This window comes from Malaclemys terrapin, chromosome 4, assembly GCF_027887155.1.
Source record: "Malaclemys terrapin pileata isolate rMalTer1 chromosome 4, rMalTer1.hap1, whole genome shotgun sequence".
Lineage (NCBI taxonomy): Eukaryota > Metazoa > Chordata > Testudines > Emydidae > Malaclemys > Malaclemys terrapin.
In genome coordinates this window covers 104,361,307-104,376,652 of record NC_071508.1, presented here as the reverse complement: position 1 = coordinate 104,376,652, position 15,346 = coordinate 104,361,307, and the positions used below count along the sequence as shown (strand labels likewise).

The window sequence follows — 15,346 nt, the reverse complement described above, 5'->3', positions numbered from 1 at the left end:
TATGGTACTAACTGAAATAAGTAATCCATGGAAGGAGCAGCCTGGTCATCTTCGAGGGCTAGTGAGATTAGGTGCTGCAGGAATCTTAAAAGCCACCACATACTTTCTACAGTTTTCCATTAAGCTGTTAAAGGCTAGCACTTACAGGTCAGTAATGTGTTTGAATTCCTTCAGTAATCAGTTGTGTTTCTTCCCTTTTCGGTGTTTTTAAAAATATAGATTTCACCTCAGTAGCTTCAGTGGATACTACCCAAGAAGAGGAGGGAACTAAAGAAGATGATGATGTGTTAACCTTTGAAAGTGATGAGAGATCCCACCCTTTCACTAATCCAAAATGGTCCACTAGAGTTTTTGCTGCAGAGTGTGTTTGTAAAATTATCAGCCATTGTGAAAATGCAGGCAGGGCACATTTTGACATAGCGCTGGCTCAGGAAAGGAAACAAAGGGATTCAAGAGGTATGTGTTACACTAACTGAGATACCGAGAGAATTTTATAGAATGCAAAGAATACTTAACATTTATGTTTTAACATTTGGTGACTTAAGTGAAATTCATTATAGATTCCTTCATAACCTCTATTGCAGCCTTTAATTAAAATGATTAGAAGCCTGTATTCATTCAGGTACAGAGCAATGGTAAATTAGTCATAATATTAGCATATAATTGCAGTGTTGACACTCACTTACCCAGCTGTTGTAGCATGACATGCAAATAGGGTGTCATTGTTCCTACAGAAAACATTGGCAACTAGAAGCGATAACTGGTGCCTCTGTACTGCAACACAATTTTGTAATCTAGGAATATCCAAGAAAACTAGTGTCACTGCTCTGTTTATTCCATAATCTGCATAATTACCGATGAACACACCATTAATTTTCTGTGCTTCCCCATGCTGATCTGAAGATGTTGATGCCTCAGAATTTCTATGGAAATTTGCTTCAAATATAGAGGTTTTTATTTCCTTCAAAATTTTACCTTAAAATGGAAAAATATTGGCTGATACCATTGCATGATTGGGGAATAGACAAAAGGTGCTCGTTTGAAAGCAAAGGGAACTCCTCACTGTAGATTCTCTGGGGAGTAAAGGCTCCTGTTTAAGATCCACTATATGGTAGTACTCACAAGTGATATGCTACTGGGTATAAACAACTCCTTAAAGGAAATGCAAGCTCCCTTAGCATATGGTAAAGTAGAAAATGTTTGAATGCTTTGGGGCCCAACTATGTAAAAATAGAAACAATTGCATCATCTTTAATATAAATTAGACTTTAGAACAAGGTTGTTTTTATTAAATGATTTTTTCTTTTGTCCCCAGGTGACTTTTTGGTATTGCATTTAGCTGACTTGATCCGCATGGCTTTTATGGCTGCCACAGATCACAGTGACCAGCTCCGTCTTTCAGGGCTTCAGACATTGTTAGTTGTTGTTCGGAGGTTTGCATCTGTTCCAGAACCAGAGTTTCCTGGTCACGTAATTCTGGAGCAATATCAAGCCAATGTAAGCACCCATTGATTATAAAAATTTTATATAAAAAATGGACACCTTGATAACGAAGAGAAAATTTTCAGTAGCTAGTTCTGTAATCAGGGTTCAATTTGTCACTGAAACTGTTGTATTTATTTTCACTTTAGGGTTGAAATTTTCTGTGCTTGCTTAGACCAAAGATTTTGGGTTTGAAAGCAAAATCTGTTTTGTTTTTGAACGTGGCAAATGAAAAAGTGGAGATGTTACGTTGTAATTTTTTAAAATAACATTTATAGGTCTGCCCAGAATACAAGAGAGAGGTGCATTTCAAATCTAAGGAAATGGTAAAAACCAAAAAACTGCTCAAGTAATTCAGGTTCCCATATTTTTACAACTTCAAACTTAATGAACATAGTCCTCAGTGAGGAAAAGTCACTGGATAGCTCTGATCTACATAAATAAGAAGTCTTGCAGTGTCCCTTAAATCCTTATTATCCAACCATAACACAAGCAAACAAATATTCAACCCTCCCTATCAGTGCTAACCCTCACAATCCTCATTTCTCCAAAAGCCTGTGAAAATAGACGGGCTTCACAGTGACCTGAAGATCAACAGATTCGGGCTACTTCAGACCGAGGGTGTGAGAGTAAGTTCCAAAGACACTCTCCTCCCAGAAGCCTCTCTTCTCCTTTAAACTGAGGGAGCTCTAACCAAAGGACCTCTGTTGAGTTAGTGTTGCATGGAGGGGGAGGCAGATAGGAAGCCATTTAGGGCTATGTAAGCTATAACCAACCCCTTTAAGCTCCACTTGGTAATCAATAAGACAGACACTCTACATTTACACTAGTGCTTTGTTATCTAGTCATAATGAGATATTCCACTTAATAAATAGGTTGCTGTATTCTTGCTTGAGTTTTGGTTTCCTAAAATATTTTGATTTAGTTTCACATAGAGGTCCTTGCAGTCATCTACTCTCGAGGTGACAAAAGTGTGGGCTGCAATAACAAGGTTCGTTTATGAAAGAGAAAGTTGAAACCTTCTGCCTGTCGTTGATGAAAAACACTGTCACGGCATTTCTCTGGCCAACTAATCTAATCAAACTCTCACGCTACACTGCACACCCGCATCAGAAATAACAGACATGTATCCTATCTTAAGGCACAGATATAACTTTTGCCATATTTTTCAGTTTGTATCCCAATCCACCAGCATCACTTTAATTTTATCTGGGTCGATCCTTGGCCAACTTCCATACTCAAGTCTCTAGCAGACATTACATAGGGCACTTAATACATCATCTGGACTGATAGAAATGAACACACACAACTTTGTGTTACCAGAAAACTTAAGGCTTTGTAGCCCATTTCTCCTTCTTAGCTTGCCCTGATAGTCCTCTGGATGAGTGGTGAGAGACCCCGTAGAATCTCACATTGACATGTCCAGCAACACCCAGCAAGAAAAGAAATTGGCTAGCTGTTCCTGCCACGTAAGACAAATCAACAATACTTTTATGATCAATGGTATCAATGACCACTGATAATATTGGTATGGGCACCTGGTCTTCATTTAATACGCTGAGGATTTCATCTAATGATGTAACCAGCTTTAGCTTTTTGCTATACTCAGGTCTCCTCATAAAATGATAGGCGTCCAGGAGATCTGAAACAGGTAGATACCCTTAGAGTTGTGTCACCACAACCTGTTCAATAATATTTAAGCAGAAAGAAAAGAAGATATAGGACAACCATTTGGCAAGATTTTCAACATCAAACAATGGCTTCTTGAGGAAAGCCCACAAGAAGGCCTCTCAAGGTTTGGAGTAATGTTTTGTTAGGTTTGGGAAACTTTTTATCAGGGCAAGAGTTCAGGGAGGAAGAAGTTTTCTTTGTTCTGGTTTTAAGACCCTGGCAAACAGGAGAAACAAGCCTCAATCTCACTGTCTTAAAGAGGAAACCATCTCTTTTATGGAAAAAGCATAACTGTTCTGTCAGATTGCTCCTCAGTCTCCCCTTTTTCTACCCTCCTCCAAACAAAGCCTCTTCATGCCCATCACTGAGGTATCTGGCCACAGAACCAGGCTGTATCTGTAAGACAGCAACATCTTGGTATTCCAGGTAATACCTGGCAGCTAGCTACTAGAGAGAACAATACAGTTCTCCAACAGGAACATAACTAAAATCATTTTCCCAATCAAATCATGGTGTAAATAGAAGGGAACTGTATAATGAATAAGAAAAATTGAAACAGACCATTATTTTGTTAAGTGTTGAATGATTTCTCTTTAGGTTGGAGCTGCACTTCGACCTGCCTTTGCTCCAGAAACGCCGCCTGATGTCACAGCAAAAGCATGTCAGGCAAGTGTTTAAAGCTAAAACTTTCAAGTGAGACCCTCTCTTAAAAAATAATCTCCTCTAATGGATACATACATAGATTTTTAAAGCCAGAAGACTAGTCTGATCCTGTACATCACAAGCAAGAGGATTTCCTCCAGTTACCCCTGTTTTGAGTCCAATAACTTTATGCATTGTCTTAAAAGTTCTTCTGAGCAAATTATGTATCACCTTTTGCCAAGTGAGCCTTTAACCTCACTCCCTGTGAAAAGAATGGAAGATGGCAGCCATTTTGAGAAGAGCAATTCTTTTTTGAATTCTCTGTGTCAAAATATTATTCATCAGCCTGTGCTGAAGAAGATTGTCATTTATGAAGAATAATGTCAAAAAGTTACCATTATTCTAACAAATTATTTTCCAAAACTATCACTTACTTTGGATCCATTCAGCAGGGAGGGCAAGATGGGGTAACTCTGCTGATGCACAGGCAAAATTAGGGAATAGGAGGGAGAAGGAACTGTGGGTGTGTTGGAAATGTTGAGGTCACAGGAGGGAGGTGCAGAAGTGGAGGAAACTAGCCAGCATGCTCTGGCTGGTTTCCATGGCCCCGAGTTGGATACAGTAACCAGAGTGTATTCAACATTAATTCCAGTTATTCCATTATCGTTAGTCCCAAATTAAAAATACTGTACCTGACTGGGGAAAAAAGCTTGTTTAGTAACTTTACAGATAAAATTGGACTATCTAAATTACATTTTTTCATGTGATCACACTTTCTATTGTACATCACTAGGTTTGCAGTGCCTGGATAGCAAGTGGTGTAGTCAGTGACCTTAATGACCTTCGAAGGGTTCATCAGTTGCTCATATCATCCTTGACCAAAGTACAAGCTGGAAAAGAAGCACAAAGTCAGTTGTACAATGAAAGTGCCTCAACTATGGAGATATTGGCTGTGCTCAAAGCTTGGGCAGAGGTTAGTAAATTAGATTTATAACAAGACTCTTGGTAACTGTGTGATGAGAGTATTGAGCTGTCCTTTCAAGCATAATGAAATAACTTTATACAAATTACAATGATAAGTTTGCTATTCTCTACTGAATTTACACACAATCAAATGCATGAACATCTATACACTCAGTTTGTGATAGCAAAACATGCTTTAAAATAAAAATTAAATGTAGTCACAAAGGTGCATTTTAAACCTTATAAAGTAGTAAACTTTTTAATATTCCATAGTGATTCAATGTCAATTTTATATTGAGATGGCTTGGATACTTGTGGTTGTCCACTGTAGTTATCTACGTTGGATATACATCATTCACCAGTGAAATTGTAAATTTAATTGGCATTTAATTTGTCACAGGGAGTCCCTGTAGGCAAACATGTCTCAGGCAAAATATACACATTTCTCATTGTGTGACTGCCTGCAAGTTCAGTTAGGCAGTATGGACTTATGCATGTGATCTCAGTGAGTTGGTAAGGTGGGCTCATTTGAACAACATACATTTTAATACAGCCAAAAGCGAGGACATACAGCTGGGAATGAAGAAATACAGATCATTCTTACAAGGTGGGGGATTATGTCCTGCAGTGCTGTGATACTGAAAATAATTTAGGGGTAATAGTGGATAACCAGTTGAACATGGGCTCTCAGAACAACGTTGTAGCTCAGAGGATAAATACAATAATTGGATGTAGAAGCAGGGGAATGTTGAGTAGAAGCAAGGGGATGGTATAACCTCCGAACACGGGATTATTGAGACCATTACTGGAATGCAGTCTCCAGGTCTGGTGTCCACACTTGAAAAAAGATGTCAGTAAACTGGAAAGGATTCAAAAACAGCTACATGAATGACTACAGGTCTGGAAAACATGTCTTATAGTGAGAGACCCAAGCAGGTCAGTCTGTTTAATTTATCCAAGAGTAGAGTAAGAGGTGGCTTGATACTGGTCTACAAGAAACTACATGGGGAAGAGAGTTGATAATACACAGCTCTTAAATCTATCAGGAAAAAGGATTAATAAAATCCAGTGGTTAGAAGCTGAAACTAGAGGTAAGAAGGGCCATACTGGGTCAGACCAATGGTCCATCCTGTCTTTCAACAGTGGCCAGTGCCAGATGCTTCAAAGGGAGTGAACAGGAAAGAGCAATTTACTGAGTGATCCATCCACTATCATCCAGTCCCAGCTGCTAGCAGTCAGAAGTTTAGGGACACCCAGAGCATGGGTTGCATCCCTGATCATCTTAACTAATAACCATTGATAGATTTATCCTCCCATTAACTTATTTAATTCTTTTTTGAACCCAGTTATGCTTCTGGCCTTCACAACATCTATTGGCAATGAGTTCCATAGGTTAACTGTGTTATGCGAAGGAGTACTTCTTTTGGTTTGTTTTAAATCTACTGCCTATTAATTTCATTGGGTAACCTCTGATTCTTGTGTAATGTGAAGGGGTATATAACACTTCCTTTCTCCACACCATTCATGACTTTATAGACCTCTATCATATTCCCCCTCAGTCATCTCTTTTTCAAGATGAAAAGTTCCACTCTTTTTAATCTCTCTTCATTTGAAAGCTGTTCCATGCCCCTAATCATTCTTGTCCTTCTCTGTATGTTTTACAATTCCAATATCTCTTTTTTTGAGATGGGGTGACCAGAACTACATGCAGTATTCAAGGTGTGGGAGTACCATGGATTTATATAGTGACATTATGATATTTTCTGTCTTATTGTCTATTCCTTTCCTAATGGTTTCTAGCATTATGTTGGCTTTTTTTCACTGCTGCTGCACATTAAGCAGATGTTTTCAGAGAACTCTTCACGATGACTCCAAGATCATTCTTGAGTGGTAACTGCTAATTTAGACCATCAGTTTGTATGTGTAGTTGGGATTATGTTTTCCAATGTGCATTACTTTGCATTTATCAACATTGAATTTCATCTGCCATTTTGTTGCCCAGTCACTCAGTTTTGTGAGATCCCTTTGTAATTCTTCGCAGCCCACTTTGGACTTAACTATCTTGAGTAGTTTTGTATCATCTGCAAACTTTGCCACCTCACTGTTGACTAATTTTTCCAGATCATTTATGAATTTGTTGAAAAGCACAGGATCCAGCACAGATCCCTGGGGGACTGTGCTACTTACCTATTTCCACTGTGCGAACTGACCGTATATTGCTATCTGTTGTTTCCTATCTTTTAACCATGGATCTTTTACTGATCCATGAGAGGATCTTCCTTCTTATCCCACGATGGCTTCGTTTGCTTAAGAACCTTTGGTGAGGGGCCTTGTCAAAGGCTTTCTGAAAGTCCAAGTACATTATATCCACTGTATCACCCTTGTCCACATGTTTGTTGACACCCTCCAAGAATTTTAATAGATTGGTGAGGCATGATTTCCCTTTACAAATGCCATATTAACTCTTCCCAAATATCACGTTTATCTGTGTGTCTTATAATTCTCTTCTTTCTTTACTATAGTTTTTACCAGTTTGCCTGGTACTGAAGTTAGTATTTTCCAGGATCACCTCTGGAGCCTGTTTTAAAAATCAGCTTTGCATTAGCAATCCTTCAGTCATCTGGTACAGAGTCTGATTTAAGTGATAGGTTACATGCCACTGTTAATAGTTCTGCAGTTTCATATTTGAGTTCCTTCAGAACTCATGGGTGAATTCCATCTGGTCCTGGTGACTTATTACTGTTTAATTTATCAATTTATTCCAAAACTTCCTCTATTGATACCTCAATCTGGGACAGTTCCTCAGATTTCTCTCCTAAAGAGGTATGGGAATCTCCCTCACATCCTCTGCAGTGAAGACCAATGCCAAGAATTCATGTAGCTTCTCTTCAACAACCTTGTCTCCCTTGACTCCCTCTGCAACAGCCTTGTCTCCCATGTAGCTTCTCTGCAACAACCTTGTCTCCTTCAGTACCTTGATAGTTCAGTGGCCCTGTTGATTATTTGGCAGGCTTCATGCTTTCTAATGTACTTAAAAAAAATTGTTTTTAGTTTTTGTGTCTTTTGCTAGTTGCTCTTCAAATTCTTTTTTGGCCTGCCTAATTATATTTTTACACTTGACTTGCCAGGACGTATGCTTCTTCATATTTTCCTCAGTAGGATTTGGCTTCCAATTTTTAAAGGATGTCTTTTTGTTTGTACCCATCTCTTTTACTCTGTTGTTTAGCAATGGTGGTGGGTTTTTTTGGTCTTCTTAATGTGTGTTTTTTTTGTTGTTGTTTTAATTTGGAGTACACATATAGTTTGTGCCTCTATTATGGTGGTTTTAAATAGTTTCCAAGCAGATTGCAGGCATTTCACTCATGTGCATGTTCCTTTTAATTTTCATTTAACTAGCTTCCTCATTTTTGTGTATTTCTCCTTTTTGAAGTTACATGATACTGTGGTGGGTTTCTTTGGTATTTTCTCCACTACAAGGATGTCAAATTTAATTACGTTATGGGCCACTATAAAAATATAACCAAAAGCATGAATGTATTAACAAGGGTAAATCAAGTAGGAGCACAGAGGTTACATTACCTCTGTGTTTGTCACTGGTATGACTGCTGCTGGAATACTGTGTGTGGTTCTGGTGTCCATAATTCAAGATGGATGATGATAAATTGGAGTGGGAACAGGGAAGAGCCACAAGAATGATTAAAGGGTTGGAAGACGTGCCTTATAGTTAAGGTCCTGTGTCAATGTTTGTTCACTGCAACATCACAGGAAAGTATTTTTGAATTTCATGCACTGACTCTAAGTTCTGTTCTCCCCGCCCTTCCCTCTCCAACTGCTGCAATTTTTCCAACAGTGGGGAGACAGAAGCGGGCCATTCCAGCTTCTGCCTCCTTGCCAAGGCTGCAGCTGCTTATGGAGAATTAGCAGGCTGGTGCCATCCTGGAGGAGGGTGGTGAGCCGGGAGGGGTCGATGTCTCACCATGTGGTGCCGTCTAGCCCAGCTCACTCCACACTAAGTCCACCACTGCTATTTCCCGTTTGTCTGGCCAGTAGGGAGAGTGGGGCAGTACTCGCAACGCGTAGCTATTAGGAACCCCAGACCCATCCCCTCACCAACAGGACTGGGGGGAGACACTGCAGCACCAGTCGGCAAGTAGCTGAGTCCAGAAAGCTGAGCCCAGGATCACCACTTGGAACATGAGCAAGTGTGTGTGGGGTGGAGGGTGTGGGGGGGCGGCGTCCTGCCCTGAAATGGTGTCGGTGGAAGGAGGCCTGTCCTAGCATGAGGGAATTGGGATGAGACCAGGATCCATCCTCCTCATGCCTCAATCTCCCTGCCAGGGCATGGATGCCTCACACACTTGTTTGTACTCCAGATCCTGGTCACTGCTCTTTGACAGCTGATGCTGCAATGCCTCCCCCTGGCCTGCCTGGCAGCAGGGGTGGGTCAGCCTGGGGTGGGTCAGCCAAGGCTCCTAATTACCACACATTATGGTCATCTTCCTCCCTGCCAGTCAGCTGGGCAGGAAGCTAACCTCCCACAACCAGCCAAATTAGCCCCAAACCATGATTTTTTTTTTCAACAGAAAGGAGGCGGAATCAGGCATCTCTGCTCCCCCCTCCCCTTGGAAAAATCACAGTAGTGAGCTAATTTCATTATTTCTGTGCAGTCTGTGAAATCTTGATTTACACAGGGCTTTTGCTTACAGTGAAAGACTCAAGCACTCAATTGATTTAGGTTCTCCAAGAGAAGGTGAGGGGTAACTTGATCACAATGTATAAGTGCCTACAGGAGGACAGAAATTTGATATTAGAGGGCTCTTCAATCAATAACAAGCTCCAATGGTTGGAAGTTGAAGCTAGATGAATTCAGAATAGAAATAAAGTGCAAATTTTTAATAGTGAGAGTCACTAACAGCTGGAACCACTTACCAAGGATTGTGGTGGATTCTCCATCACTGATAATCTTTAAATCAAGACTGGGTATTTTGCTGGAAGATATGTCCTAGTTCAACCATGGCTATTCGACTTGAAGCAGGAATTAATTCAAGGAAGCTCTATGGCCTGTGTCGTGCAGGAGGTTGGACTAGGTGATCACAGTAGTCCCTTCTGGCTTTAAAATCTATAACTGTTGCTCTGTCTCTCAATCTTTGAACAGGTTTACATAGTTGCAGTTGAAAGAGAAAAAAAACAAAGTGATGCACACAAGCAAACTTTGACCATCACAAACTCTACAGATGAAAGCTACAGAGATTTTACTTCGTCAGCCGATGGACTTCTGGACCTAGTCCAGGCGGACCTTGGGACCCTAAGCAAACTCTGGCTTGCTGCACTTCAGGATTTTGCTCTCTTAACTTTGCCTTCAGAATATGCCTCTCAACTTCCGGTTGAAGGTATGAAGGCACCTGTGTACTTTTATTCGTGTTCGATATAATTGTGTGTGTGTGCTTAATAACATCTCAGATGAATTGTGCCTACTCACAGTATATAACTTTTTCAGAAAAGAAGATGTAGTTGATACAGAACCAGCACACTATAATTTTGCAGCTATTTACTACAAAATCAATGACTAAGTTTAGGATAGAGTTTTCTCTGGGATGGAGTAGTAGTGGATTTTTAAGATGACAGGAAGAAAAAAGACTTAAAGAAATGTACTTGATTCTACTTGCTTTGTTATTGATAATTTTATTTATTAACCACAACCCACCAGGTCAGCTCTGGCTGTTAAACAATTAAGAAATACAATGAAATGTTATAAAACACAAATACCATTATAACAACAGAAAAAAATCCCAAACCTGTAAGAGAAATTATTTACAATGGAAAATAGTCACATCATTTAAAACTCTGACTGTTCTTTTTTTGTAGGTGGTGCATTCTATACTGCGGAGACAATTGAAAATGCAAGACCACACTATCACAACTCCTGGGCTCTAATTCTTTACGCTACAGCATTATGGCTCACCAGCACAGGTTTCCTTGTGGTTGATCCAGATGAAGGAGTAACTAATCTCTCTAGACCTGTCACCCCAACTACAATGTGTCAGGATTCCTCCTCCAGGGCTGCAGTGAAATCTCCTGAGGATGTGAATACTGACATATTTCATCTTATCTTGGGTTGGTTGATCGTGTAATCTGTCTGGATTTTAAATTATAAACAGTCATTTTAGTATAAATAATACTGTTGACACTCTGTAATGCTTTGGTTGTCTGCTCTTAATTGTGTTGGTGAAGAATTGATATGTTGGAAGTACCTATGGCAAGAATTGCTTTCTGTGTTGGGGACAGAATTGCTTCCTGTCTTTCTGATTATGCTGGGAAAAAATATCCAATGCAAGGTAAACAGAACACATGCCAATTTACTACTATGCTCATCAACCTACCAGTGATTCTACTTTGAGCTTAGGAACAGATTCAATTTTGTAATTCAATGGTGTAATTACAAGGTGACGCTACTGACTTGATTGGAGTTACTCTGGAATATGGCCCACAGTTTTAAATAAGTTTTTGTTTAACCTGGCAAAACATAGACTCGGCATCCGAGGCCCAAGAGAAAAGTTTCGTTATTTCTTTCAGGTCTAGGGTTAGCAGGCCCAGGGTTCATATAGACTTCTTTACCACATTTAGCTAGTGAGGTGGGGTTGGTAAATACATGATTAACTAAAAACTTCAGCCTTTTTGTGAAATAAAAATACTAAGTCTCAGATAGCCTTTAAGTTTCTAAGCTATTATTACAGTTTCTCTGTAAACTCATCCTGTCATGTAAATCCGTATGTCAAGAGTTCACATACTACATTCCAGGTTCTCAATTTCGTACTAAGGCAAAAATTCTGTGGGGTGCCTATAAGAATTTTCCTCCTAATTAGTGGACCCAGATCTCAACATTTTCATCTTCTATCTCTGTGATTTTTGAAGCTGATTATTATTTATTTCTGTTCTATTGCCCAGAAGTTTGTCTGTTCATCATTATCTTAGGCCTGGTCTACACTCGGAGCGGGGATCGATCTAAGTTATGCAACTTCAGCTACATTATGCTGAAGTCAACATACTTAGACCTACTCACCGCGGTGTCTTCACTGCGGTGAGTCGACTGCTGCTGCTCCCCTGTCGACTCTGCCTGCGCCTTTCGTGGCAGTGGAGTACAGGAGTCGACAGGAGAGCGCTCGGGGGTAGACGTGATAAATTGACCTCCACTGGATCGATTGCTGCCCACCGATCCGGCGGGTAGTGTAGACATACCCTTAGATTCTGTATATACATAAAGGAAGACAAGGTCTATAATGTTAATTTAGATGGAATATAGGGTCCCAAAGATGTTAGCATAACACAGTCACTGTCCATCATTAAACAATGTTAAAAAGGCCTGTTGTCCCAGGAGATGGTGGGGGTGGCAGTCATGATGATGAAGCTCACTCCAGTGGCCTCCGTCTTTTCTTCCATACTTCCCCCAAAGTCTTTCTTTAATGACCCAAAAGGGAGTGATGGGTGGGATAACCGATTTTCTTATTTTGCCCATCAGTTAGGCCTAGTTTTTGACACACTAATTTTGGTTCGTTAATTTCCGGACCCACATTTTCTTGTTTACCATGTATGATCTCAATGTGGTCCTTGAGTTATATCAGAGGGCCTTTTTGTTTGGACTACTCCTGGGGCGGAGGGGCGGGTTTGGTCTGGTTTTCTTGCACCTATTATAAATTCTTTGTTAAAAATAACTTGACCTACTTTTCATGGTTAATTCCCAAGCAGGCAAGAAGTTGTAGGCCCAATTGTTACAAGTCCCTGCCCAAAATGTTTACAACTGAAGATTAATTTGCTTAGGCATACAGGAATATAAAAGATGCATATGCTATTTCCATGGCTTTTCAGCACATTGACAGCGTACTTGTCTTGATTTACAAAATTACCTTAAATAGGTTTTCAGTAAAGCCTGTTTTTGTTTTTTCTCCTGCCATTTACAGGAATAAGTGTGGAATTTCTCTGCTCACCTCGATCAGATTCAGCAATGGAAAACATTACTGCTTGCCTACATGCTCTGCAAGCATTTCTTGATGTTCCTTGGCCTCGGTCTAAAATAGGTGGTGATCAGGTAACATGCTAATTTAGAAAGTATGAGTTGAAATTCCAGGGTATTGTGACAGTGTCTGGTATCACTTAGATCTCTAAGCTGTCCTTGAATCTACAATGATTTTTCATTTACTGTTCTGTGGCACTGATTGTAAACTCTGTTGTCTGGTAAAAAATGTGGCAGTTAGTTATTTCTCTCTCTCGTAGATCCTGAGACTTTTTGGCTCTCTTTGAATGTGTTGGTACATTGACCTCACCTAAAAGTTCAGATTTTGCATTCCAATCGTTGTTTTATTGAAAATTTTATAGAACTGGAAAGAAATAATAAACTAAAAGTTAATTAAAAAGAAACCCAGCTATGTGACTACTATAGAAATCATTGCTAGACTGCAACTTAGTTATAGTTTGTTGAAAGATGACTTAGATGTGTAGCATGGCAGGTTGTCATTTCTCTGACTCCAGTCAGGGAACAGCATGTCAGTCTCTGGAAGGAAGGAAGCTCCCAGGGTATAAGTTAATGTAACTGGGAAAACTAATCAGATAAACCATCCTTTCAGAGGATATGTCTTCACTACAGAGTTAGCCTGGCCTAGGCTAGCATGGGTGGGCATCCCCACTACATAGCCCTATTCATGCCAGACCTATGTGAATGTGTCCACAATGGGGCTATACTAACCTATTTGCTGGATTCTACTTCTAGCAAAATATTCCATGGGTCTTAGTGGTATATTAAACTGAGCCCCTCTATGAATTCATGGGAGTGCTCTTGTGGTTCTTACTGATATCATACCGACGCTTTACCAGAAGGCTAGTGTCAGCTTCTGGCCAACTGGTAGCATGGGAGAGGACTTCTTGGATGGTATCTCTGTTCAAATGGTGTGGAAAAGCAGTAGAAATATTTTAAACAGTGCAGAAGAAGGGAGAAATTAGATGAGAAAGTATAGCCAGGGTAAAATTGTGAGATTGGAGGATTAACAGCACCCAGACTTGATTAGCCTGTATTCTCACTGCAAGGTAGGCAGTGAGCAAAACCCCTGAGCCCAAACCTTCACCCTCAGTCATGCCTGCTAACAATGAGTTTAAACCAACATCGAGCCTGGGTTAGATGTTTTTCTGTCTAGATGGATCTGGGGTTAGGAGCAATGCCTAAGCCAGGGGTCGGCAACCTTTGAGAAGTGGTGTGCCAAGTCTTCATTAATTTAAGGTTTTGTGTGCCAATAAAAGGTTTCGCGTGCCCGACTGGCAGCGTGGGCGGCAGACGGAACCGCAGACCAGCAGCGGACTCTGTCTGCCAGTCCCTGCCATCCAGGATCCCGGCCGCCAGCCCCACTCAGCCTGCTACTGGTCCGGGTTCCATCCATCCAGGCCGACAGTGGGCTGAACGGGGCCAGCGGTTGGGACCCCAGCTGGCAAGGGGCCGGCTGGCAAGGGGCCAGCAGCCAGGACCCCAGACCTGCAGCAGGCTGAGTGGCTCATCCTGCTGCCGGTCTGGGGTCCCGGCCGCTGGCCCCACTCAGCCCGCTGCTGGCCCAGGTTCCGTCCATCCAGGCTGGCAGTGGGCTGAGCGGGGCCAGAGGCCGGGATCCTGGCTGGCAGCAGCGTGCCACCCAAAATCAGCCCACATGCCGCCTGTTGCCGACCCCTGGCCCAAGCTATAGCCCGGCTAATTTTGCATTGAAGACATGCCCTGTGTAGTCTCTCTTTTTTTTTTTTTTTTTTTTTTTTTAAAGTACAAATATGAAAAATGTTGGGTTATTACAGGACCACATTTAGTTTTTCTTTTTACAAAAATTCACACTTCATCCTAGTTCTGTAAAAAGCAACAGAGGGTCCTGTGGCACCTTTAAGACTAACAGAAATAAGCTTTTGTGGGTAAGAACCTCACTTCTTCAGATGCAAGACAAGAAGTGAGGTTCTTACCCACGAAAGCTTATGCTCCCAATACTTCTGTTAGTCTTAAAGGTGCCACAGGGACCCTCTGTTGCTTTTTACAGATTCAGACTAACACGGCTACCCCTCTGATACTTGACATCCTAGTTCTGATATCTACAATCTAGGGGGATAATATTTTCTGTAAGTATTAATTTTTATTGTATCCTTTAAAGTACAAATTCTACCCACCCATCAAAAAAGTTTTGCTCTTTTATCCATCTGGCATTGTGTACGTATTAACCAGTCGGTCATTATTTTGTTGTTCTGAATGAAACTTTAAAAATGACATCTTTAGAGGCCTGCCTGAACACGTTACCTGGGCAAGTCCTGACTGTTCTGGGCCATTGTTTCCAAAACCACATTATAAAATAAGGCCTCTTCCATTTCAAGAGCAAACTGTGCTGTACTGTATTTTTCAAAGTACTGTAAATAGATATGATTTACCCTTTTGGAAGTAAATATGTATCACATTACTTCTGATTATGACTAATACTCCTCCAAAAAACCCAACCTTGTTTAATTAAAGGGACATATCATGTTTAGTTGCCATATGACAAATGCACAAACTACTCAGAGTATCCCAGCCTGGCCTCAT

General features: G+C 40.7%; 1 protein-coding gene across 5 annotated transcripts in view; it reads left to right on the top strand.

Moving 5' to 3' along the window:
• The window catches only part of HEATR5A (HEAT repeat containing 5A), a 127,623-nt gene that overhangs the window by 94,974 nt on the left and 17,303 nt on the right, over window positions 1-15,346 (top strand). For all 5 annotated transcript variants that reach the window (XM_054025149.1, XM_054025152.1, XM_054025151.1 and 2 more), the window contains 7 exons: window positions 220-456; window positions 1,316-1,497; window positions 3,751-3,819; window positions 4,589-4,768; window positions 9,914-10,148; window positions 10,624-10,872; window positions 12,714-12,841. In XM_054025149.1, the coding sequence (XP_053881124.1) occupies window positions 220-456; window positions 1,316-1,497; window positions 3,751-3,819; window positions 4,589-4,768; window positions 9,914-10,148; window positions 10,624-10,872; window positions 12,714-12,841 (1,280 nt within the window). The remainder of the gene's footprint in view (window positions 1-219; window positions 457-1,315; window positions 1,498-3,750; window positions 3,820-4,588; window positions 4,769-9,913; window positions 10,149-10,623; window positions 10,873-12,713; window positions 12,842-15,346) is intronic.